At 38.5% G+C, this 25,846-nt stretch overlaps 1 protein-coding gene across 1 annotated transcript; it reads right to left on the reverse strand.

Annotated features, from left to right (window-relative positions):
- Nucleotides 1–7: 7 nt before the first annotated feature.
- On the reverse strand, nucleotides 8–17,435 carry LOC135771336 (calcium-activated chloride channel regulator 4A-like). The gene is made up of 14 exons (XM_065281536.2): nucleotides 17,289–17,435; nucleotides 15,746–15,883; nucleotides 15,501–15,651; nucleotides 15,348–15,417; nucleotides 15,217–15,250; nucleotides 14,541–14,771; nucleotides 13,667–13,891; nucleotides 13,385–13,565; nucleotides 13,105–13,211; nucleotides 11,851–12,066; nucleotides 10,949–11,213; nucleotides 10,726–10,869; nucleotides 6,546–6,764; nucleotides 8–6,089 (listed from the first exon to the last, which is right to left on the reverse strand). The coding sequence occupies exons 1-14, from the start codon at nucleotides 17,433–17,435 to the stop codon at nucleotides 5,722–5,724; spliced, it is 2,496 nt and encodes an 831-aa protein (XP_065137608.1). The 3' UTR covers nucleotides 8–5,721.
- Nucleotides 17,436–25,846: the final 8,411 nt, after the last annotated feature.

The raw sequence follows: 25,846 nt of genomic DNA on the forward strand, positions 1-25,846 counted from the left end.
AAAGACTCACCCACGACACACTTCAAGTGACAAAAAGTAAGGTCAGGCCATGATCTTCCCGGAGTAGAAAGCTGATGGTTGAAAGTAGCTGTTGCGATGATCTTCCTTCCTTGTAATGCTACGCTGCCGGCTCACCCACCACTCTGCCCCGTGATAGGGCCGCTATCCTAGTTCGCTGGGGGCTCACACATACATTAAACAATGCACTCTCAATAAACACATCCAGCTGTATATTTTTTGTACTCACGGTAAGTTATCGCACTTCCTCACTTTGTCTCCGCGATATCCACACTGGCTGGTTTCCTTCACACTGCACGTAATCCAATCGTATTCATCCGACTATCACACTGAAGATATGCATGTCAGTACTCTCACGATCAGAGGTGGAAGTAACGAATTACAACTACTCACGTTACTGTAATTAAGTAGTTTTTTCGTGTACTTGTACTTTTATGAGTACATTTTTAAGTCTGTAATTTTCCTTGTACTTAAGTACAAATTAAGGTAAGTAATGTACTTCGCTACTTTGAAAATCACATTCGTTACTAAGTACTTGTAGAATTTGAATTAAATTAATATTCAAATCTTTGACAGCATTTGGATATCCAATAGAAATAATTGATCGTGGGCGGGCCAATAAAAACCCTTGTATTTGAACCGGAAATCTCTGGAGAGCTATTCAATCGATCCTCGCGCGTCCTTCACTGTGACGTTGTATTTAGTGCTTTAATGTCGAAGAACTTTGCCGTTATGGACGCTGAATTAATTAAAAATTCCGAAGAAATACCGGATGATGAGTGCCTATGGCCGAACCTGGGAGTTGTTCACAAACAGAGGAAGGAAAGGAGACAGCGTGTAAATGTATCTGTAGTGATTTCGGCTTACAATACTTCAGCGTCTAATCTCAAAAAGCACATTATGGTAAGAAGACTTATAACCATATTTATGTGATCGTTTTCGTTTTTAATGTTGGGTAGACCTCACGATAATGTGACTGAAAACATCACTTGAAACATGAGCTTCAGTTACCTAGGTGACGAGCACATAGACCGTAAAAAAAGATTTAGCATTGTAAAATGGCGCTGAAAGTTAAATTTCATGTCATTGTCAACATTATATTATTCATATTGAATCAGTGTTTTAAGCTTATAATAATAAACAGTCTAATAAGGACTCTTTTATCAAATTCGTCTGTTGCCGCGTCCCACTGGCGTAGCAGTGTTACTGCACTGACAGCCTGTCTAAATTACACATATGTCAGTGCTAAATGCTGATAACTTTTGAAATATTAGTAGGGTACTTTTTCAAAGCTTTCTTGTCCAATAATATTTTCTAACTCTTTTCCCTGCTATTGACAAGTTATCTTGTCAATTAAGAAAAAAAAATTTGCATAAAAAACGTGTTTCTGAAGATTTATGTTAATGTGCAATACCGCGATTGTCCACTAGATAGCGGACTTACCCAATTTATGGATAAACTGAAGCCAAAACGTTATTTACTAATTTTATGTTTGATATTCGTTCTGAATCTGATCTTTAACTAAATTCCTTCACAAAAATGCAATTGTTTTAGCTTTTTGTTAAAAAAAAATGTGTATTTGTAAAGAAAATACCAATATTTAAGAGTTTATAAGCAGGGGAAAAAATAGGATGAAACGGTTTTTCACTTTTTTTTATTGTTTGTTTGAAAGTAGAGGGTCTGTTCTTTCATTTGATATATTTGTATGTTTATATATTTTTAGAAGAAAATTTTCCTGGAAAGCATTTTGTAAAAATTTTGTGAAAATCATAAAAAATGCTGGCGGGCAACTTTTCGAAAAAATGGCTGGTGGGGAATGAGTTAATGTAAAAAAATCTGTTTTTAAATAAAATAACCCAACAAGCTTATTTATGTTGCATCATAATTCATTAATAATAATAACATTAGACCATTTTTACAACTTGATAAAAATTATATGAAGAAACAATATGAAATAATAAAAATAATAATAATAATAGCTGCTGTTAAAATCATTTAACATTCTTTAAACAGACAAAATTCCTGTACTATGCGTTTATTAGTATAAAACACAAATTGCCTGATTTTAATCCATTCATATTTCTGATTTCATTCAATGGATTTAATGTTTATTCAATAAATATCACCGGCTAAAAAGTAATTTGTACTTGAGTAGTTTTTAAGAGGGGTACTTTGTACTTTTACTTAAGTACATTTTTAACACCAGTACTTTTACTTGTAATTGAGTATTATTTTAGCAACTACTTGTACTTGTACTTGAGTACAAATTTTCAGTACTCTTTCCACCTCTGCTCACGATGTCAAAGAACTTCCAATATACTCAGCCAACTTATTATCCTCTTCCTTAGTTTCCAACCAACGTCTTGTTTAGTCCTCCGTTTCCACACCACAGCAGCACAATATCCACTTCACCATCATATACGGCTGAACCACCGCCGACTGCAACCAAACGACAACAACCAACCACTCTTCCGTGGTGCTCCTTTCATAAACCCTCCACTCCTTCCTTTCAGCTTCTTCGGCCGCACTCTTTCCGCTCGCTTTAGCGATCCCCGGATCAACGGCACCTTCGGAGGAGTGGGTGTTTAATCCGCCCTTGGCGGAGCGGAGCTTGCCCCGAAATCAACTGCCCCACTTGTGTTTTTGCAGTTCTATTTATGTGCCGTCTTCACCACCTCCTCCAATCATGAGTTGCCACCTTAATTCATCCACACCTGTCTCTCGTAAGCCCTAAATTGTGCTGCCATGGAACCCAGGAAGTAAAAAGGTGTACGGAAACCGTCTCCGGGCGGAACCAATCTTCTCCATTTTAGTTCCGCCCTATATAGTCACCCTGTGACACATACACTTAATAACTTTACAATGACAAACCCCATCTTAATTAAAGAAATAATACAGAAATCAAACTCTTCTTCATGCCAGCAGGATCCCGCACCAACAATCCTTCTGAAGCACTGCACCTCTGTCATTTCTGTTCCTATTTTACATCTTGTGAATATGTCCCTTCTCTCTGCTTCTTTTCCTGTTTCACTAAAGACGGCTGCAGTTACTCCTATCCTCAAAAAAAATGTATGGGTAACACTTTATTTCGATAGTCCACTTTAGACATTTTACTAACTATAAGTAACTTTGCAATGACTTATCAACTACCAATCTTTAGAGAATTAGTAAACTGTCTGCTTAATATCTACTAACACTATTGTGTTGATATCTCAACAGACATATCTTTGCAGGTGCATGTCAACTTATTCCACTAACCCAAACCTCTTCACTAACCCCAACCCTTACAGTCTACTAATACTCTAATGACACTTAGTTGACGTATAGTTGCAAAATATTGAAAGTTAGTTGACATGTAGTTGCAAAGTTATTTATAGTTAGTAGAATGTCTAAACTGGACTATCAAAATAAAGTGTAACCAAATAAATAAATCTGGACTCAACTGACTTTACTAATAATCGGCCCATTTCCAACTTACCCTATGTCTCAAAAATTTTGGAAAAGGTTGTTGCCACTCAATTGCAGTCATTTCTGTCTCACAATGATAGCTTTGATTTATTTCAGTCTGATTTTCGCCAAAATCACAGCACTGAAACTGCATTAGTAAGGGTTATTAATGACCTCTTACTCTCTGCTGACTCGGGTAACCTCTCCATACTTTTATTACTCTACCTTAGTTCAGCTTTTGATACTGTCTGTCATAAATGTTTACTGAAGCGCCTCTCAGAGATTGGTATCTCAGGAGCTGCGCTCTCTTGGTTTTCTTCCTATCTGACAGACAGAAAATTTTATATCAGTATGCACAACTATAAATCTCCCACAGTCATATTAGATCAAGGTGTTCCACAAGGATAAGTTCTCGGCCCATTACTGTTTATTATTTACATTTTTGCCTAACGGACAAATTATTCGCCGCCATGGTTTTCACTATCACTGTTATGCCGACAATATTCAGATATATACCGCTTGTAGACCGGACTCTATTCACCAGACTACATCCCTAGCCTCATGTATTAATGAATTAAAGACCTGGCTGAACTGCAACTTTCTCAGTTTGAATCTGACTAAGACAGAAATCTTAATTACTGGTCCAGCATCTCTAACAAAAAACATAACCAAGACTCCCACTATTGACCTTGAAGCTACATCCATTTTTCCAGCTGCTACTGTTAAAAACTTGGGTATCACCCTTGACTCTTCACTGACTTTCAACCCCTACATTAGTCAACTCTGTAAAGCTGCCTTTTTTCAACTCTGCCGCATTGCCAAGCTCCGTCTCTATGTTAGCCCAAAAGACGCTGAATCTTCGGTACATGCGTTTATCACATCTCGTCTCGACTACTGAAATGCTATTTTTTTCCGGACTACTAGCACACTCTATCTCACGTCTGCAATATATTCAAAACTCTGCCGCAAGATTGCTAACTTACACTTAACGATCCGCTCATATCACTCCAATTCTGTTCGACCTCCACTGGCTACCTTTGTCTTCTCGTATTTCCTACAAAAATTCTCCTGCTTACCTTTAAGTCACTCAATGGTCTTGCTCCTTCCTATCTCTCTGACTTACTTTTTCCTTATACTTCCCCTCGAACCCTCAGTTCTTCTGACTGTAAACTCCTCTGTGAACCGCGATTTCGCCTTTCATCTATGGGTGGTAGGTCTTTCTCAGTTATAGCCCCTAAGCTATGGAACTCTCTTCCCCTGTCTCTGAGGGCAACAGCAACACTGCATGAATTTAAGCCTAAACTCAAAACCCATTTGTTTAATAAATACTATCTGTCATGACATGTTTTTCATAATCAGGTTCCTTACACTCAATTATTCTGTTGCATCAGACCTTTGCTTTACCTACCGATTTTCATGTTGTCTTGATTTGATCCTGCTTGTTTTTGTTTCTGTTTTATGTTATTTTTGGTTTTGTTTATTTAACTTGAAATGCAAAACGCAACCGTGATCGCTTGGACTGGGCAATTGTCAATTGTCTGCTACTGTATGTATTTACTGTTTACTCCTAACTGTTATTGTGAAGCGTCCTTGAGCAATGGAAAGGCGCTATATAAATAAAACATATTATTATTATTATTATTATTAAATCTTTATTGTGTGCTGTATCTTTGTTGTTTTAATTGTTTTTGTACAGCGCTTTGATATGTACACTTTAAAGGCGCTATAGAAAATAAAGTTTATTATATTATTATTATTATTGATTCATTTTAGGTATAAGGTACCAAAATACATTTTGCAGTATGAAAATAATATAATACGCTGCAGATACAAGTACAATAAGAATTTATTGGAGATTAGGTATACATAGGTTCAAAGGTTTAAGACAAAAAATACTTTGCAATAAGGTTTCATTTGTTAACCAGATCTGTTGGCATGAATTAAGCTATAATTAACATTTCTACAACATTTATTATTTTTAATACATGTAAGCATTGACTTTACTACTACATATTTTAAATTGATAAATTGAATCTGTTAACATTAGTTAATGTTGGATGACCAAACATGAAAAATTAGCACATACATTTCCATAAGATTAACAAAGGTTAAAAGCATTTTAAAATGCTATTTAAAACTGTGTTGCATATTGTTAGTTCATATTGCCTTAACTAATGATAATAAACAAATTTGATGTATTGTAAAGTTTAAGCAAGATTTTTTTTACATGAGTACTGTTTTTGCCATTTGTTTGCATTAAAAAAAGCGTCTGTAAATTTGGATTTTACGGAAGTAACGTCTTTGTTTCACAACAACACAAAAACATACAGATATAGTTGCCACACAAACAAAAACGATAATAAATATAAAATTCAGTCCCGGAGCAGGCAGGATCTTTGTGACCTGAACAATGTTGGATATTTTAGATTTCACAGCATCTTTGTCTTCAGACCGAATAGCAAAGAAGATTGTGGCACCATTTTGGATTATCATGTTAAATGAATGTTGTTCAACTGATCCAGACTCTTGAGGTGAGACTGCAGACATGTTTACTAAAAAAGCATCGCTGAAGTTCAGACGAAGCATTTCATGGTCATTGCTCCATCTGATCTCGTAGGATTTAGCTTTGAAAGAAAGGAAAAATGTCAGGAATAATTGATGACGGGCTGTTGATTTAATACTTCATGTTCCCTACCTTATGAGCAGGTTGTTTTCACAAAATAAGCCCCTTCAGTATGATACAAGGTCCTGATCACACTGACAGGGCTTACATTATTTCTGCAATAACAACCTGCTGCCTATACATTATCCCTTACATACAACAGTCAGCACAGACATTGTTAAAACATTGACTTGTTGTTATTTTAAGATCTTTGACAGATTAGATAATGCATACTTGTGGAACATTTCTCAACCAATCAGAATAAAGCATTCAACATCCCACTGGTATAAATATAAAAATAATTCATATGCAGATTGCAGACTACAAGGTTTCTGTATTTTTATTTCAGCACTAAAGACTAAGTTAAATCATTTCAATTTATATTTCTCAAACAATAGTATAGCAAAATCTGCTTTACCTGTTCCCAGGTCAAGATCCTCCCCTGGAGCCGTCCAGATGAGAAGTACAGTGTCCTCCTTGATTTCAGCTTTAAGATCTGTGATTTTGTTAGGGGGGTAATTTGGTGGTTTTGTGCCTGAAACGAAAGACACCTCAAAACTTTCTCCAGTGGCTGTTCTGGTAAAGTTTCCTACCACAAGTGGTTGATTATTAACTGGAGGCTCTGGCTTCACTTTATCTGAAAAAAACAACAACATTTAATTTCCATGCAAGCAACTTTTCTCTCAAAGCGTGTGTAGCTAATTTAAACAGATATATAACCTACAGATCAGGGGCGTCGCTAGACCCCTTTTACTGGGGCACGTGCCCCAGTGTAAATCTTTTGTGCCCAGGTGTAAATCTCAAGTTTAAATTTTAGCAGTTAACTAGTGTATTCCTTTACAAAGACAATCGCGGCAAAAACGGATCTTTATGCAAAGTAGTTACCCAATTTAGGCTTGTAAAAGCGACGAAGCAGTGCACACACATATCCATTGACAGGCGCGTTTGCGTTCACCGCACACAATCGCATTCAAAAGGTAACGCCACGCGAGTGCTTATGAAAGCATAACGAAACTAAAGTAAGTTTCTAAATAATAATGCTAATATTATTTTGACTCGATCATTATTGGCTTCTGTAGATGGACATCAGAAATGTTTTGTGCAAAGCAGGGAAGGGAAGCAGAAAGGAGAGATGATGAGTTTAAGGGAGGTAAGACAAACTACATCCTCACCCTTTCAGGTCTCAAACATTAGAGGAAAAATCTCAGGAAAACCTCTTGTCAAGTCTATAGGATTGCATCGTTGCTGAGAAAATCAACAGATGTATGTGTTATACTGTTCTGTATTTTGAGATGTGAAATTAATATTTAGTTTACTAATATTTAACTCTAGGACATAACACAAACAGTAAGCAGTAACTGTGACTGAGATTATATAGTATAGCAGTCATAAAATGACTGGTTTCATAAAATATTCTTGTAAAAATAAGTTAATAATCATTGCTATCATTGTATAATGTAGAAAATATTTCTCTGCTGTCATTATTTCCAAACATTTTATGCCATTTATGCTTTCAAACATGTTAATAATGTTAGGTATGATGAAGATTACACTTGTATATATGTATCTTTAGCAGTAAATGTTACACTGGGTTAAGCAAACTTAACAGAACACACTTTTCACACACAGCAGGCTTTCAAAAAAAGTCAGCAAAAAATTGGGGGCCTGTGTCTTTATGTCTAGCAACGCCCCTGCTACATATATATATAGCGAGTTTATAGATATTAAAAATCAAACTGTTTCACATTATGCTCTGCAGTAAAATTAAAGTTTTTGCAGATTTGGGTACGAATACCAATGAAAATTGGAGTAAATTGATAAAAATTTTCTTATTATACAAAAACTTTGTGCTCCACAACTTTTATTTTAAAACATTGATGATGCAGTTTTGTGGACAAGATGTTAGCCAATGTGAAATGCAAAAGTCTTAAACTGTATAGTACATTTGAGATATAAGAACCGAAAAGTTAAGGAAATTTAGTTTAAACTCTCAAGATTTGACCTCTTTAGAATTTCTTTAAAGAAGCATTTAGTATATATATACAAGAGTGTAACTTTGGTTTGAGAAGTGGGGGGACACAAAATGATGGTCTGAAATATGTGCCACCAGAAACTGAATTTCAATCATTTATATTTGAATTTGAATCGCTAAACTTGAATAATTGCATTGAAAAACTGAATTTGAATTGTATCATTTGAAATTGAATTTATTAGTTTGGAACTGAAGTCTAATAAAATTTGATCCTCACTGAAAATTAAATTCTTTTTTTATCTTCACATTCACTTCTCATAATTCAGATTCAGTTCTCAAATTCAATTTCAAGTTACTGAGACAGACATCCGGGTAGTTGGAGAATGAAGGAAGAGCGATCGAGCACAGATCGATAGATAGCGTTCATTGGCGCACAGGACTCCTCTTGAAAAAGGAGTCCTTAAGGCTTGGCGATTCAGGATTTAGTGATGTTACATTGGAAGCGGGGCTTTGGAGCTTGTGTAGATCAAAAGTTGGTGTGCCAGATGAAGCATCGATTCGAAGCTTGTGTTGTTAACGTAGAAATCACATGACCAGTGACAATCAACTTCTGCCGCGAGCAACGGCACTGACGCAGCGCCGACGGATCCACAATTCAGTTCGCCAACGCTTGACGTCACCCATTAAAAGTGAATGGGAAGCGTCAACGCTTACGCCCCGTGTGAATACGCCGTTATAGAGGCTGACTGCATTAGAATCATAACATAAAACAGGGAACGTAAATCTGTATTGTATTGCTTCAGCGTCACATCAACAGCATTTATAGTAAAAAAACTGCTGTCATAGCAAATAGCAGTAAATACACACACACCTTCCTTTACTGAAGTTCACTCCGCTCGACGAGACCGCGCTAAACACTCACAGTAAAGACAGGCGAAGAGAGAGAGAGAGCCCAGCTAAGGGGGTTACGCATGCGGCACATTCCATGGCTAGGAACTTCAAAAGTTAATGGGCCATTAGCATTCCCCTTACTTCACCCTGTCAAAATAGGCAGACTCTCCTTGTTCCTGCTCTGTCTTGTTTTTACATGGCGATGTCAACGTGCTGTTAAAAAAATCAAAACAAACGACTTTGAAAGTAGGGGGACACGATCAGGATTTTGACAAGTTGGGGGGACATGCCCCCCCGGTCCCTAGTGGAAATTACGCCCTGTACATATATATGGTACAATACATGCTGCGATGTTCAGATGACCAGAGCAAGATTTTTATTTGATGATTTTGTTTGTTGATGGAAAAGAATGATGACTGACTGTAAACTGAGTCTGTCTACTGCAGTGTTTCCCACAGGATTTTGAGATACCGTGGCGGTGATGACGTCACACGCTGATTAGCATATATGTGACGTCATTGTGTCGTGTTTTACTCTTTGATCCATCACATTATATTGCATTTTAACACAACTGAATGCTATTTTTACATAGTTTCTATTCTGTTGTCTATAAAATAGTGACTAAACAGGACCCAGTAACGACCCGCGACTCAGTAACTCTTTGTTGAATCCAATCAGCTCTTTCTTTAACTGCTGCTAAAAACGCGACTTTGTCTGAAAAAATCATCATACGTTTACATTGAGGCTGTACTGATGTTGCGTTCCTCATCAGTGTTGTTGTGTTGTGAGCGCTTTTTTATTTGAAATACGAGTGGTAGTTTTATTGTATATCGCGTATAGCGCAAACAATTTGTTGCAAATTGAGAAATATGAGAGAATACACGGTTGCTGTTACTACAGAACACGTGCATGGGCATGCCGCGGTAGGTAGAGACTCACATCAGAATGGGTATGTGTGTGGGAAACACTACTGCTAACCTTTTGTTAAGTTACTCTCATGATGAACTTGATCAGCCGTAACATCCGTGACTGTTGACGTTTACGTGAGAAAGAGAAAGAACACGGAGGAACACGGAGTTAAATACTTTTCACTGTTATGTGAGAGAGGCGCAGGCGGGTAGCAAAGAGAGGGGAGGGGGCCGGAGGCGCGCGCTGTTGAGGCGCTGCACACAATGACGGCCGATTCACACCGGCTGCGTGGCGTGTGCGTCTCAGCTGCGTGGCATGTCCGTTTTTATTTAGGCTCCCATGTTAGCAGGTTTGACAGTTCACACCGCCTGCATGACACGCACGTCTCAGGCGCGGCTCGAGCCGCGCCGAAAACACGTGCATGCTAGGAATAGGACCGACGCCTATTTTTCACGCTACACGCAAGCGTCTTGAAAGCGTTTCCAGGCAAAATATTTGTCACCTATAGCAACAGCAGCGCGTCAGCACTGCGTCAGGCATGCTTCTGGTATGTACAGACAAATTAACAAATTAAAATGTTAATGGGAATCATGAAAAATCTATTTGTGGCGGCCAGTGTTGATTCTGTGGCGGCCCGCCACAGATAAATGAATATATGGGAAACACTGTACTGTATTCTGGCATCAGTAATTGTGTCAGTATAAGCACCACATGACTGCCATATTGGCCTGCACAACATGAACAGCAATTACTGATCGCCCCTATAAGATCTGAAGTTTTCTTATCAGAAGTACTGCCAGTTTTAAGTTAAATAAAACTGGTTTACCATTCACCACGCCACTCTTCCCGTAGAGAGTAAACCTGGATAGTCCATCTTTATTCCTCACTCGCACTTTCAAGCTGCTTCTACCCTTCACTAATTTTGTGAAATATCTGGAATAAATCCCATCATCTTTGAAAGCGTCAGCTCCTGTAAAACATGAAGTTAATATGTTTATTTACATTTTAAGAAGAGTGTGTGCATTGGAAAAGAATGATGGGTAAGTTACCTGCTCCATTATCCAGGAGTTGTATTATCTCTGGGGCACCAGTTTCGGGCTCCAGTGTGGCCCACACCTCAGCATTAACTATAGATCTGTAGTTCTGACTAACTTCAGCAAACACAATCGTGGGTTTACTGCCGTCACTAAACTGCTGGTTGACATGGGCTTTGACAATGATAGGAGGAACATCAGCGTCTGCTGCTTGACTGGTTACAGTTATAGTCAACGACTGAGATCTTCCACTCAGAATACTGTACTTCCAGTCACCAGCCTATCCAATACAAGAAAAAAGAGACATTTTTAGGACTTTTTAGGCAAAACACACATCTTATGAAAATGACCAATGATATACCTAAATGGTTAAAAAAAAATATTTTATTAAAGTAGCATAAATGTTTTCCAGCTTATGGTTTGAACTATAAACTTAAGCAATAATTGACTACAATGTCAGAAAAATGATCCATATAGGTTGCTAACATGTACCATGTGGAAAAAAAATACATTTGGTACCAATATGGTACATTTTGGGTACCATGTGTACATTTTAAGGTACTAATATGTGCCTCTGAGGTACTAATTTGAACTCTTTAAAGGGCACCTATTATGCAAAATCCCTTTTACAAGTTGTTTGGACATAATGTTTGTTGGCAGTGTGTGAACACAACCATCCTACGATGAAAAAAATCCACCCCCTACTTGTTTTTTAATCCCCATTTAACTAAAGCAATCCCACATTGGGGCATTTTGGTCATGCTATAATAAACAATATGCGGGGTATTTTGAGCTGAAACTTCACAGACACACCTGAGACTTATATTACATCTTGTAAAGGCCATAATAGGTGCCATTTAAGTACAAAGGTGAAGCTAGGGCTAATTTTATCTGACGATGTACTTTAAAAGTCATACCTCTGCAGTTCCTGGAATTTTTAGCGTGATTGTCTTTGCTGTTGTATCTGAAATCATATCTCTCAAACTGTAGATGAACCCACTTGGCGACTGTATGTAAGCAGTAGTTAAACTGCTTTCAAATACGATTAAAAAGCTGGTTTTGTTACCAACAGTCGGATCCACTGACACAGTTCCATTAAACCAGTCTGCTGTTTTAAAACCAGTACTCTCAAGCTGTAACCAACAAAGAAAAGAGCACATTGAAAAACTGAAAAACGCAAATAAAGCGTTAATGAAAAAAATATATACATTTACACAGACCCGCAAAGACTATTAAATCCCTGTATTATGTATGCCAGGTCAGTGGATAATGATGTTATCTTGAAAAATATCACTGCAAGCCTGCACACACACGCATTAATCTACAAAGTGATAAATAGATTGAGCAGATGGGCGATGAGGTAGGTTTGTTACTGCAAGTAACCCTGGACTACACTAAGTCCCCATATTTTGTAAAGTTTGTTGGAGAAGCAGCTTGAGCAGCACAAACACAGTCCTGTAGGCCGCCATTGTTGTTTTGTTTATACTTGTGCATAGCTATAGACTGAAACACATGTGCATGACATCCCCATTATCACAGATTCGTGTTTACACAGAGGCGACAAGCAGGCCCGGCTGGAGAATGAAATGACTGAGGCGTACACAGATAATTTTTTTAAGAGTGCTTAATCTTAAACCAAAAATAAGCACTTATGTTTTGTTAATAAATTCCATTTTATTACCACTGTGTCTTCCTTGTGTGGATAATACAGTTTAAGGGTTCTACAAGCTGGTCCGAATCTCACAAAATCCATATAAATTAGATGACAAACTACCTCCAATTTACATATTAACATTCTTATTTGTTGAATTATCTATTTGGATCATTCTTATTGTTAAAGTAAAATTCTTAAGCTGGTTCCCCGAAGTAGAAGAGGGAGGGGTCATCTGACACACACACACACACACACACACACACACACACACAGACACTTCAGGTGAAACCTCTAGCGTCCTGTGTATGGCATACTACCCAATTGTTGCCCGTGTCAAAATCACTAAATTAATTGGTGCCTGTGTCAAAATCACTACGTTATGTTAAAAAATCTAACTGCATTAGTGCCCTCTCATGGTATGCACAGTGCGTACAGCCGTAAGGCGCCACTGGTGTAAATGACCCCTAGTGACCCACTCCAGATAATAAAATGGGTAATCAAGAATGTTTTACCAAACCTGAACTGGTTCTTTTGTGTAGTCTCCAGTTGGTATTGTAAGTGAAGCAAATGCATCCACTAACATATTGGAGGTTAAATCATCGGTGGCTATGATAAATTTTCCTCCTATTTTCAACATGAAACATATAGGAGAAATTAGCATTGGATAAACTCACATTTATATAAACTGACACTTACAGGGATATATGTTATACTTATTAATGTGATGAACAACACCTATGACTACTATATGCTTGGGTCTCTGTTTGAACTTTAAATGTTTGTGCTGTGTCACTTACCAGTCTTGTCTGCCATGTGCCTCAAAGCCTGGGCAGCGGATTTACCCAAAGCTATCGTGTGTATAATGGCACCACTTTGTATTGCACCTGGAACGCATGTATTAAGGTCGTCTGACGCCTCACCATCAGTGAGAAAAATGATTTCATCTCCTAATGCATCCAAATTGTCCTCTCTAAGTACCTGAGGGTTTTTAAAAGAAATGCAGAGCACTGACATTGAACATTTATACTTTACACATCACCAACAATACAAAATGTATTTGAATACAACTAACAGGGCACCTCTAAGCCTTTACTGAGGCCTTTACAGATGTATGTCCCTCCACCTGCTGTGGTTGGCAATGATTTGATCAGCTCCTTTCTTGTGGTCTCATTGTCAATACGAGTCAAATGTTTAAGAATGTAAGCGTCACTGCTAAAGGTTACGATTCCCACATAGGCTTGATCTTCGATGATGTACTGCAGGAAATGTGTGGCGGCTTGCCGCTGTCGAAGAATCCTTGAGCCCTTGAAAATTAAGTCAAATGAAATGTGTCAATCAAATTTAATGTTTGGGTTTCAAAATAGTTTGTCAATTTAATTCATGGTTCATTAATACAATGTAATAAAGTATAATTATTTAGACATCTTTACTTATAAATAAAGTGTATAGTGTGTAATTTTTATTTGACTGTTACTCGTGACCAATGGTAGATAAATGGCGTGTTTTGAAATTATTTTTGCAATTCCATTTTGGTGACACTGATTGCTGTAAGGATTTTGTTTTGTGTTCTGTTTTGTTTTGTGTTTTGTACTTTTATTTTGATATACTGTTCTGTTCTGGCTTTTATTTTGAAATCTTGTCATGTTCCACTTCACTTTGTACTTTCTGTCTGTTCACTATAAAACCGGTTAAATCTGATCACTCCCCGCAAAGTATTGTATGTCTCAAAGCTGCATTACCAAGTGTTTTTTCTGTCTTGTTTCTTGTATCCTGATTCTGTTTACCTGTCTTTGACTTGTTGCCTGTTATATTGGATATTGATTGTTTGCTGCCTGCCTTGACCTGTTGCCTGTTTTGTGGATCTTGCATATGGATTCTTATCTCCCTCGCTTTGTGTAAGCAGCCCACGTTACAATTGCACAAAAATTGAGCAATGTGTGTTTTATTACATACTGTCATGCTTCCTGAGACATCAAGGATGAGACAAACGACACGCTTCATTCTTTGTACAACAGTGAAAGTTGGTGCTGGTGGAGGAGATTGCAACGGTCGCAGAGATTGAAGGGCAGCACTGTCCACAGAATCCTCAAATATCACTGTCCATGTAGCTCTGTTACCACATTTCTCATTTTGCAGGTTCTGGGCTGCGGCATCGTGCTCATCTTCTCTGCAAAATGCAACTTCCTGGAAAATATGGTCATATTTCTGGCTTCAGTGCAAATATAAAAACTTCTATTTTGCTTTTTTCAAAAGTTTATCATTACACTGTAATTGATGTAGTTAAGCAGCCGTTTGCCAGTAACTTACTGTGTATTTAAATGTATGTTATTTACTGGCAACAGATTGTTCAAAGTTAAATGAAAATTAAGCATGTTTGTAAAATAACAGCAATGCAAAGCATTCTGGGAACCAGAATTCAGAATTACAAGTCTATAAGTTATTCTCACTATAAGTTATTCCCACTGAAAGTTTCAACAGTGTACACATTATGTTATCAAAGGAATTTAAGTGAAATCTTCATGTCTGTGACACCTAAACTGTAATAAACGTCTTGACTAGGACTCATATACCACACTTTGGTAGTTACATTATGGAGTGTTTTGATTTTTGTTTGGATTACTATACCCACCTCTGAATGCTGGCCTGCGATGTGTTTGCTACATCTATAAATAAACAAGAAGACAATACTGGTCATACCTTATCAACAGCATCAACAATAACAATGTTTATATTTGTAATAATGAGTTAATGGTTTATGACTTTGTAGCCTGTTTGTAATCATCGTAGACCCCCCATCTCAGATGAGCCCATTCATACACCAAGACCCTTCCTACAAGCAAAAAAGCAAATGAAACAAGACTGCTGAATAAATGTTGTTTTTATAATTCCATGATAAATGTTAACATTAGAGACCTCTTGAACCGTAGAAGTGATTGAGATCATCATTTAGGAAAAAGTCTGGAGTAAAGTGAATGTACTCATTCTCCGATCCACAATCTTCATACTGCTTTGTGTACGGAGCATCACCATATCCTGGATTAGCTTTATCAATTCTTATGCCGGCCTGCGTATGATGCAAAAATTGTGTCAGATTTGTCATATATTAGGTGATTTAATATTTTGATCAAATACGACTAAAACACTTTAATGTTCTGTACCTTCTCATAGGATTCTGTTGTGGCTTTGGTAAAATTTTTACTGCTCCAATGTGGTGGAACTAGTATTGTAACATTTCTGAAATAGACCATGTTGTCCATTGCTTCAAACAGATGCATCGAACCTTCAGTGAACATGTCCTGTCCAGATAAATGCAAGGCAAGTCGTGTTATAGTTACAAAAAATGTGATTAATTTATTCGTGTTTGATGACATGAATTTCTGCTGTTTTTCGTGTCTCTGGAGACAAATGTCTTTTTCGTCCTTCCCAGCACGAATTTCTATCAATGGCTGTTCGTGTCTGTGGCACGACTTTCTTTATCGTGTCATTTTATATTTTGTTTTCTCATCGTTCTTTCCTATTTTTAAAACATTGGGCATGGGGTTAGGGTTAGATTCGGGGTTTGCGTTAGGATGTAATTTTATGCATTGGTTTCTACATGTTTTTCGTCCGCTTTTAAAACTATTCTCGCCTGTAGTTCAAGTTAGAGTTGGGTTAGGAAGTCACAGAAAGTGATTCTTACCCAAACTCCAAGTGACAATGGTCAAAAAATAGAAAACAACGATGAGAAAACAAAATATAAAATGACACAATAAAGAAAGTCGTGCCACAGACATGAACAGCATAGAAATTCGTGCTGGGAAAGACGAAAAAAGACATTCGCCTCCAGAGACACGGAAAACAGCAGAAATTTGTTTCATCACACACAAATAAATTAAACAAAATTTTCGTTACTATAACACGACTTGGCTTGAGACTGGGTTGGATAAATGAGAAAACACTGCCAATCTGCATATGTATTTATATGAAATGAGGACAGCTAATAATCATGCTTTAATTGATGTTTTGAAAATGCATGCAACGAATATCTGTTTAATAAATTAAAGATGAATTAAGACAACAATAATAAAATAACATGGTAACACTTTAAAATACCATTCAGTACCACACAGTAACTAATGCAGAACAAATGTTTAGTTCTGAACTATTAAGAAATTAATCAGTACTTGCATACTGACATTTATGGCAAGTAACACTTCTTACACTCTCAAAAAAATACAAAAAGTACCATTGAAAAAAGGTCCTCATATGTAGTATTTTCATATAGATACCTTTGAGGTACTATGATACAAAAGTGTACTTTTTAAAATGGTACCATCCCAATGAAAAATGTTGTACCTTCTTGTACTTTTTTTTCTGAGATTGTGCTTACCCCAACATCAGAATGGGATTATCTGTTGCTTATTAGTTAATGTAGCACTAACCATTTGTTCTGCATTGGTAATATTTATTTAAACTATGGGCTATTTGAATGCTTTATTCTGATTGTTTGAGACCATAGCAATGTTTGTCGTAACCGTGGTATAATTGACTCCGGTCCTTTGAATTATTTAAAAATAATGCACACCTGCTTTGTGTCGTGCCACACGGACCATGGTGAATTATTCCCTACACAAGTATTACACTTATTATTTTCATTATAATGAACTAATACATATCAGCCTCTAAAAAGAACAGATAAGGTGCAAAAATCTGTATATTCACCTTTATTCTCTCAATGAGTGTGTTGTCCTGTGGTACTCCTGAACTGATTGCAACCACAATATCAGTGTATCCATTTCCCTCCAGTTTGATTCCAGTGCAGGAGGATGACAGGAGCACCAAGCACAAGACAATGAATCTTGAGTCCATTGCTGCACAGTTTGCTGTAGATTAACTATATTTAGAGAATTTTAGGTGAGGCTAAAATGAAGATCAGCACAGAATCAAAAAGACATTCAACACAGAAAAGCTTATAGAAATAAGACACAATAAAGCAAATATTTATAGGCCTCAATACTCCTCCCACCCAAGGTGTAAGAGGTTTCGGAATGACATCGAAAAATCGTAATCATCTAGACAGAGCAGAAAGATTTACATAATTGTGGTACTTACTTCTGTATAATTTTTTTGGGGGCATATGAACAGGTATCTGTATGCCTTCATTTATTCGCTTTTTTCTTCTTTTTCCTCTTTTTTTGATCCTCTTTTTGCCTCTTTTCCTTTGGTGACTGATTATTATCAGTCAGGAATTCCCCATTGAAGCATGGTAACACAATACAATAAGGTTGTATTTGTTAACACCTGTGAATGCACCAGCTAACATTAACTAAAAATGAGCAAGTTAGTTTTACAGTATTTAATTATATTTGTTTATGCCACGCCAAAACAAATGTTCATGTGTGTTCATTGTAAATTAACCAATGTTAACATTTACAATTTAAATAAATAAGTAAATGGTGAAATGAACATGAAGTAAGATTTATAAATCCTGTAGAAGTACACTGTTTATTCAGGTTTGCTGATGCATTAACTTGATAACAAATACAACCTTATTAAAACAGGAAATTATAGAGATAACCAGATACCACACAAAAGAATTCACTTCTACAATTTTAATTTACTTCTATAACAAACAAAAAAAGTAGAATAATTCTCTTGAATTTACACAATCAAAGAGTGCTTTGCTAAAAGTTAAACTAACCTCATGAACCAACCAAACAACTGTAATGAATCGTTTTGAATCGTTACTATCCCATTTCAACGGCATCTACAGTATTTTCCTTTTACCAAATACAAAGTATTTTAAACCTCTCTTTTAACCACCCTGTTCAGCAACTCCCCCAAAGCAAGATTATGTGGCCCCCATTTAGGTTATACTTGGGCTACAGGGGTACTTGGTACTTGGGTCATTAATGGAAATAAATGCATGAGCATTAATTGGAATATGGCTTATTTTGGTTTAGGTTATACAATTATATAGCTAGTTATAATTCATAGGTCCATTGAAAGCATTTTTATTGTGCCTGTAATTTTTTCAAAATCTTAAGTTTACGAGTTCGCCTCACTGACAATAAAGTGGGACTGCTAATATGCGTGAGAGGCGTGCTGTCCCGGGGCGAAGGCTCCGAGCTCGGGAAATACCCCCCCGAGTTCGGAACATTCGTCCCTTGACCGGGGAAGGAGCCCCGGGGCTGGGGCGTGCCCTGACCCGGGGTTATCCCCGGTGCTGAGCTAAATGTACGTAGTGAGGCGAAGGGGTGGAGGTGGGTTTGCGATAATTCCAGAGAATGAGGGTAAGGACTCTATGATTATTTATAGAGCTGGTACTAAGTTGTTGTGTTGATTAGTGATTGATAACCAGCCGTGTTCATTGCTTAATCATTGAGAGCCAGCCGTGTTCATTGATTAGTGATTGAGAGCCAGCCGTGTTCATTGATTAGTGATTAAGAGCCAGCCGTGTTCATTGATTAATGATCGAGAGCCAACCGTGTTCATTGACTGATCAGCTCCTCCCAAACCTTGTTTATATAAAACATCATTTTACGAGTTCGCCTCACTGAAAATAAAGTGGGACTGCTAATATGCGTGAGTGGCGTGCTGTCCCGGGGCGAAGGCTCCGAGCTCTGGAAATACCCCCCGAGTTCGGAACATTCGTCCCTTGACCGGGGATTATCCCCAAAAAGAGCAGGTGGTGCAGGACAGCCGCCTGAACAACAAATCCCCAAAGAAGGCTGGCTTGAGAAGGCGAGGTGCTGGCCCTCAATGGGGAAAATGCTGAAGTAGTGGGTAGAATTGAAAAGGCAGCTCTGGAGAGCGGGCACTGGTGAGAAGTGCTGTGAAGAGATAGGTTGAGAAGGACAGTATGAGGTGGGGCAGAGGCCTGGACCCAAAGGCTGTAGTTTGAAGAATATAGGGGGCTCCGGGAGAGCAAATTCTGCTGCTGCCAATATGTAGGGATAGGAGAAAATTGTGCTCTGAAGAAGAGCGGGGAGTTTTAAAGGTAGTAGGTGAGGTAGTGCTGTAAGGAGCAAGGTAGGACTCCAGGGGAGCGAAAGAAGCAGTTTGTGCCCTGAGATAGGCTGAGCTCCAGAGGAGCCAGACATGAGGTAGTTGGGGAAGAAGAAACTCCAGAGGGAGCAATATTGCTTAGGCAGCGATAGATGCATAAATTCTGCTGGGCAGAAAATGTGAAGGAAGCACTGGCCCCTGCGGGGGCGGTCGCGCTGCGATACGGCCTTCGAGGTTGAAATAATCTGCTGCGGCAGATCGAGGAAAAGGCACGGGCCCCTGCGGGGGCGGTCGCTGCTGCGATACTGGCCTGAGTTGGAAAGGGAAGGTTTTATTGGCAGAGCATGTGAAAGAAGCACGGGCCCCTGCGGGGGCGGTCACGGCTGCGATACTGGCTTCGGAAGTCGACTGCTGCGGCAGAGCGAGAAAGAAGCACTGGCCCCTGCGGGGGCAGTCGCTGCTGCGATACTGGCTTGAAAAAGGCATCTGCTGTGGCAGAGAGTGAAATAAAAGCTTGGGCTTCTGCAAAAGCGGTCGCGCTGCGACAGTTGTTGTTATTTGAGAAGGAATCTGTTGCGGTAGGGCTGTGTAAGATTTTGGTGGGGGTGTCGGCTTGAGTTGTCGGTACTGGCTTCTGCGGAGGCAGGGAAGTGGATCGAGGGTGATGATGGGTTTATGTGTGACGGTGTGATCTTGTGTCCGTTCGCTGGGCCGTGAGTGTTTGGTGGGCTTCTTTGATGGAAGCACGATCTGCCCTGATGTAATTTTTGAAAACTTCCGAAGACCAGCGGCCTAGGGTTTGTATCTGGGAGTCTGGGAGTCCGTTTTTAGCAGCTGTTGTGGCTGCTCCAATGCGGAAGGAATGACTTGAAAATTCATGGGGGGGAAGCCAGATGTTAGCAAAACTTGTTTTAGGTGCTTCTGAAACCAAAAGCGGGTTACTGGGCGGTTGTATTCATCCCCAAAAAGTGGGTCGGAAGAGGATTTAATCTGGTGGCAACGGTAGGAAGTGTAAGCTTTGAGAACTTGGTATGGTTGGATGGGAGTTTGAATTTTGAAAATGTATATGTGGTGTCCTTTTCTCATTTGGTCCGTCTTGCTGTGTTTGATAAAAAATGAGATGGTTTCATCATCTATTATGGCTAGATCAGAGATGGTTGGGTGTAGGTTTGGGTCAAAGGTGGCTGAAACAGTGAATTCTGAACAGCGGATGAAACCAAAAAAGGCTAACACGAACATGGCGTCTAGGGTTCGGGCAGTATGTACTGAGGAGTAGTCTTTGCGAAGGGTGGCTAGACATTTTGAAAGGATTTCTATAGTTATGGGTAACCTGGGATCTGGACTCTTGGGCTGGGTTTTTTCAATACCTTTTAAGAGCATGGCGGTCTGGGGATTAGTGACAGCAGTTGAGGGTGAACCTAACATTAGTTTGTGAAAAAATTGGATTCCGCTAATATACCCTTTAATTGTTCTGATTGGAAGGTGTTTGACTTTATGCAGGTACGATATGAATGATGTTATGGTAAGTAGAGAGAAGTTGGCTAAAGGGATCTGGTGTTCTCCAAGCTGTCAGATAGGTTTGAAGAGTTCCCACGGAGACTGCTTGGAGTATAGTATCTAGAGAGGCGGTTAGAAGGTCTTTGAGTGGATGATTTATGGGAATATTAGAGTTAAATAGGGAGGCACTGGTGTTGGGTGAAGATCCGCTTCTGATGCCGGCTGCCTGAATTTCTGCGAGGATCTGTTGCCTGAGAGAGACGGAGGGGCAGCAGGCCATTGGCCGGGAGAAGGAAGCAGCAGTGGGAGGAGCGAAGCCGTTGCCGAGCTTGTGTCGGCTCCTGCGGAAAAAATGGGAGAAATGTGAGAAGGAAAAATAGATGTGGCCGGCGCTGCTGCTGAACGCAACCCCGTGTGATAGAGAGATGGAGGGGCAGCAGGCCATTGGCCGGGAGAAGGAAGCGAGAGTGGGAGGAGCGAAGCCGTTGCCGTGAGCGGAAGCATGTTCGCGCTGTCTGGCTGGCTTGCTAGCCGCCTCGCTTGTGGGCTGGCTGCTGGAGACATCGGCGGGCCGCCCAGGCTAGCTGATGGCTTCATGCGGTGTCTTTGAGACCTCCGTGTTTTCCCTGGTGTCTTTCGGTAGTACGGTGTACTCCGTGCTTGCGGAGACGAGGAGTCCGATTCGATTGTCTGGACATCTTGCGATAATTCCGGAGAATGAGGGTAAGGACTCTATGATTATTTATAGAGCTGGTACTAAGTTGTTGTGTTGATTAGTGATTGATAACCAACCGTGTTCATTGCTTAATCATTGAGAGCCAGCCGTGTTCATTGATTAGTGATTGAGAGCCAGCCGTGTTCATTGATTGGTGATTAAGAGCCAGCCGTGTTCATTGATTAATGATCGAGAGCCAGCCGTGTTCATTGACTGATCAGCTCCTCCCAAACCTTGTTTATATAAAACATCATTTCACCTCTCAATTTTTTTTGGAAAAGAAAGTCATATTTTACAGTACGAATAACAAACGACAAAATAAGAAAGGTTCATTGCACACTGTATTCTTACAGATTTACAAAATTTCAAGATTCACTTCACAGCAATTTATCAATTCAGTTTTACAAAAGACTAATTGCTCATTGCTATCTATTGCTTACAGTAATAGATTTAGATTGACGCAAGGGTCAACAATTTTGCATGACATGGCTTGTACGATGATCTAATTCCTGACTGTTTTGAGCAGGCCTGGAATAACACAGTGTAGTGACCACATTTGAAGTGACCCCCACCAAAAAAAAAAAAAAATTAAAGAGTAATTCAGGGCTCCAGACTCACTTTTTTGTTATTAGGAGCACTGTAGGCCCTGAATGAAAATTTTAGGAGCGCATTTTTCCCAAAATAACTGCATTACTGAAAACTAAATAGACTTAACTCTATGCAGTTGCTGCACATTTTATTGATTGTTTTCTTATCTTTAATTGTAAGTCGCTTCGGATAAAAGCATCTGCTAAATGCGTAAATGTCATTATGCACAATTGATGAAAGTTTCATAATATGAAGTTATGAAACTTCATATTATAATAGCATATTGTAATGAGATATGTGGCATGGCAATATACATACTTGTCAAACATCCACGACAAAGTCCATATTTATAAAAACTGTCTTTGACGTGGAAGTGCTTAGCGCCACGTCAGGGTCTGAACAGACGTACGCACTTGTGCTTGTCCGATTGCCGCAGGTCTTTGGAAAACTATTTTAAGCCATTCTTACTGCTTGAAAAGAAATTAAACATTGACAGGACACTCTTTTATATGTCAATGGAATTAATTAGGCATCATTTAAAGACAAATATCTGAATCTGCTCAGTTGAGCACAAGTTCAAGATCATTTGCGATTTTTAGATTTCCCATCTGAAAGAAAGGGGTACGTGCGTTTTTTGTTATAAATGAATGTAAGATCAAATGTAGGCTGGTTTCTACGCAGCATTTTATAAATAAGGCCTCTGATGTCTAAGACCTTTATTCTCATCTATAATATTTTTGAAAGTTCTCCCGCTCTCTCTACCTCTCATCTCTTTTTGTGGTTTTGACGTGAGATGACTTAACATGGGGCTGCGTAGACCCATTGATTAACGGAGCGAATGGTGACATAAAATGATTGATGGGTCATGCAAATGAGTGGTAATAACCCGATCGTGCATTTTGTATTTTGTCACGGGTTCCCCGCACATGCGCGAGTACTTGTAAAACGGAGTCTGGAGCTGTTGGTGCACCCCATTGCCTGGTGCCTCAGGGCACTCCCCCAACCACGTCTATGGATAATTCGGCCCTGGATTTAAGGTGTAAGGCTATTCAACAGAAACCAGTATAATGTATTTTGATAAAAACCTCATAAGCTATTGAAAATGTAGCAAACATCAGACAATTGTACATAATCAACTGCATGATTGTACCAAAGCATTTGCAATTTCATATTGGTAAATGAAAACAACAGAGTTTATATCGCAGGAAGCAAAAGCAATTCTTAAGAATGCTGAATGCTATAAAGAATTGATTTGCTACAGAGCCACCACTGCATCCAAAAGGTGGTGACGTCTTCAAAGTTTAAAATCAGATCATTGTAACTTAGACCTTCACTATGACCATTTGACATGGAAAAAAAGGTTCCAATTATCACAATATTAAAAATATGGAGGAAAAGTTGTGAAACAGTACTACGACATCATTTTATGTGAGGCTTCTTGACTGCTTCTTACAGTCAAAAGCTTCTGCAGACGCAGTTAAGCAAATACTTATAGGCCTCAACAGCCATCCCACACAAGGTGTAAGAGGATATGGACACTAAAGGTACTATCACATCAGAACTTCCCAATGTAATAAAGCATCGTCATTTTTCAATAAGAGCTTGTGTAGTACCCTCACACCTGATGAGGGGAGATAATAATGTAAGAGAAAACACACAAGGCACGGAGCTGCTGCTTCACAAGGAGTCTGTGTATTTCTGATAAATCAATAAAACTTTTTCAAGTAATGCAACCTGTGTCTCATGAATTATTTCACACAATACAAATAAACATGAATGAAATATAACAGTTCACATTTTGTTATATAGCAAATGAATTAATCAATTCAAATAAACATGAATAAATTCACTAAAGGTAATCTGAAAATGACAGTGTTTCTTTAGTATCATTAGTCACGTGGTATGTATTAGAAGAAAATAGAAACTTACATCAAACACTTTATTGTTTACAACAAGAGAATCATGTTTCTTTTACTCTGTATTTAAACATCTTTTTTCATCATATTGTTTCATCACACTGTTTATACAAAATAATTAACACTGTAGATGAACGTAACTGTATATAGTTATCTGATTTAAGTGTGTTTTACTATTATAACACATTTGCAACAATCCATTTGCAACTTCAATCTCTCTTTAAAACTTTATCATCTGTAATTATATAATGTAAAACTTCATATATATCAACATATAACATATTATTTTTAAAACGTTATCTCAAAGACAACGTGAACACATTAGAATGGCGCACGTGTTCAATCTGAGTAATATACAAGTTGAACGGAGCAAACTTTTAAAGTGCTAAACACAATAACTTTACCAATTTGAGCAATAACACTTTTCTCTGTGATGTTTGAACATCTTAGACACACATTTTTGTAACAGTCATAGTCCATACCTGATGAGGGGAGATAATAATGTAAGAGAAAACACACAAGGCACGGAGCTGCTGCTTCACAAGGAGTCTGTGTATTTCTGAGCAGCGCGCCCATCTCCCCCTACAGGTCAACACTTGCAAGGAAAAGCAATCAAACACTGCAATCATCGATCAAGGCAGAACAAGATAATAATAGTTTCCACAAAGTAATTAATTATTATTAATGTTCTTACTCTCAGACATTTTTCATTCAATATTCAGACATTGTTGCATGAAATTTATAATTTTGATCTCCAAAAAAAATGTATAACACCACATATATTTCAACATTTTTGTAACCACCACACTCTCCCCTTCAAAACAAATGTCGTCCCGACATTACTAAAAAAAGCATAGTTGATTCAGATAGAAATTTGCTTGCGTTAGCGCTACAACTAGTGTATGGGCTGCATGATGCCTAATCATATTTTTGTTAGTGTGTTGGGGGGGTGTATAGTATATGGTCCTTGCTTTACAGCTCGTATAATTATTTCATGCCTTTACAGCTTCTCTAATGCACAGTCATTCTCTCTAGTGGACATATTAATAAACTGGTGCATATGGCGGCATTGGATTAGTCCACTGGTTTAAGTTCCACGTTCCATATGGCACTGACTGAGGTGTTACTGGTGTTACTTGCTCTATATTGTAGCATATGGGAGTACCCAAATAATCATAAGTAAATGTCTTTGGTGGTCTCCTTTCTCTTCTAGGCCACCGAGCATTCTGTCTTTTTCCATGGCTACTTATACTCTGCAAGTCATCCATGTCTCTCATAGTATCCAGTTCATCATGTTCATTCTCGGTAACACCTGTTTGCTGCTGATGTACTCTCTCATTTTCTGTTTGTATTCTTGCATTTTGTCTCTTTACTAACTCTTTCTCTTTCTTTTTCAGGTTCATCAGGCTGGACAGCAGGTAAGTTTGCATTCTCTAACTCAATGTTTTCTTCCACAGGTTGATTGTTTCCTTCCTCAGGTTGATGGAGCTGGACCTCAGGTAAGTGTGCATCTCTTAACTCACGGTTTCCTTCCACAGGTTGACGGAGCTGGACCT

This window comes from Paramisgurnus dabryanus, chromosome 8 (assembly GCF_030506205.2).
Source record: "Paramisgurnus dabryanus chromosome 8, PD_genome_1.1, whole genome shotgun sequence".
Lineage (NCBI taxonomy): Eukaryota > Metazoa > Chordata > Actinopteri > Cypriniformes > Cobitidae > Paramisgurnus > Paramisgurnus dabryanus.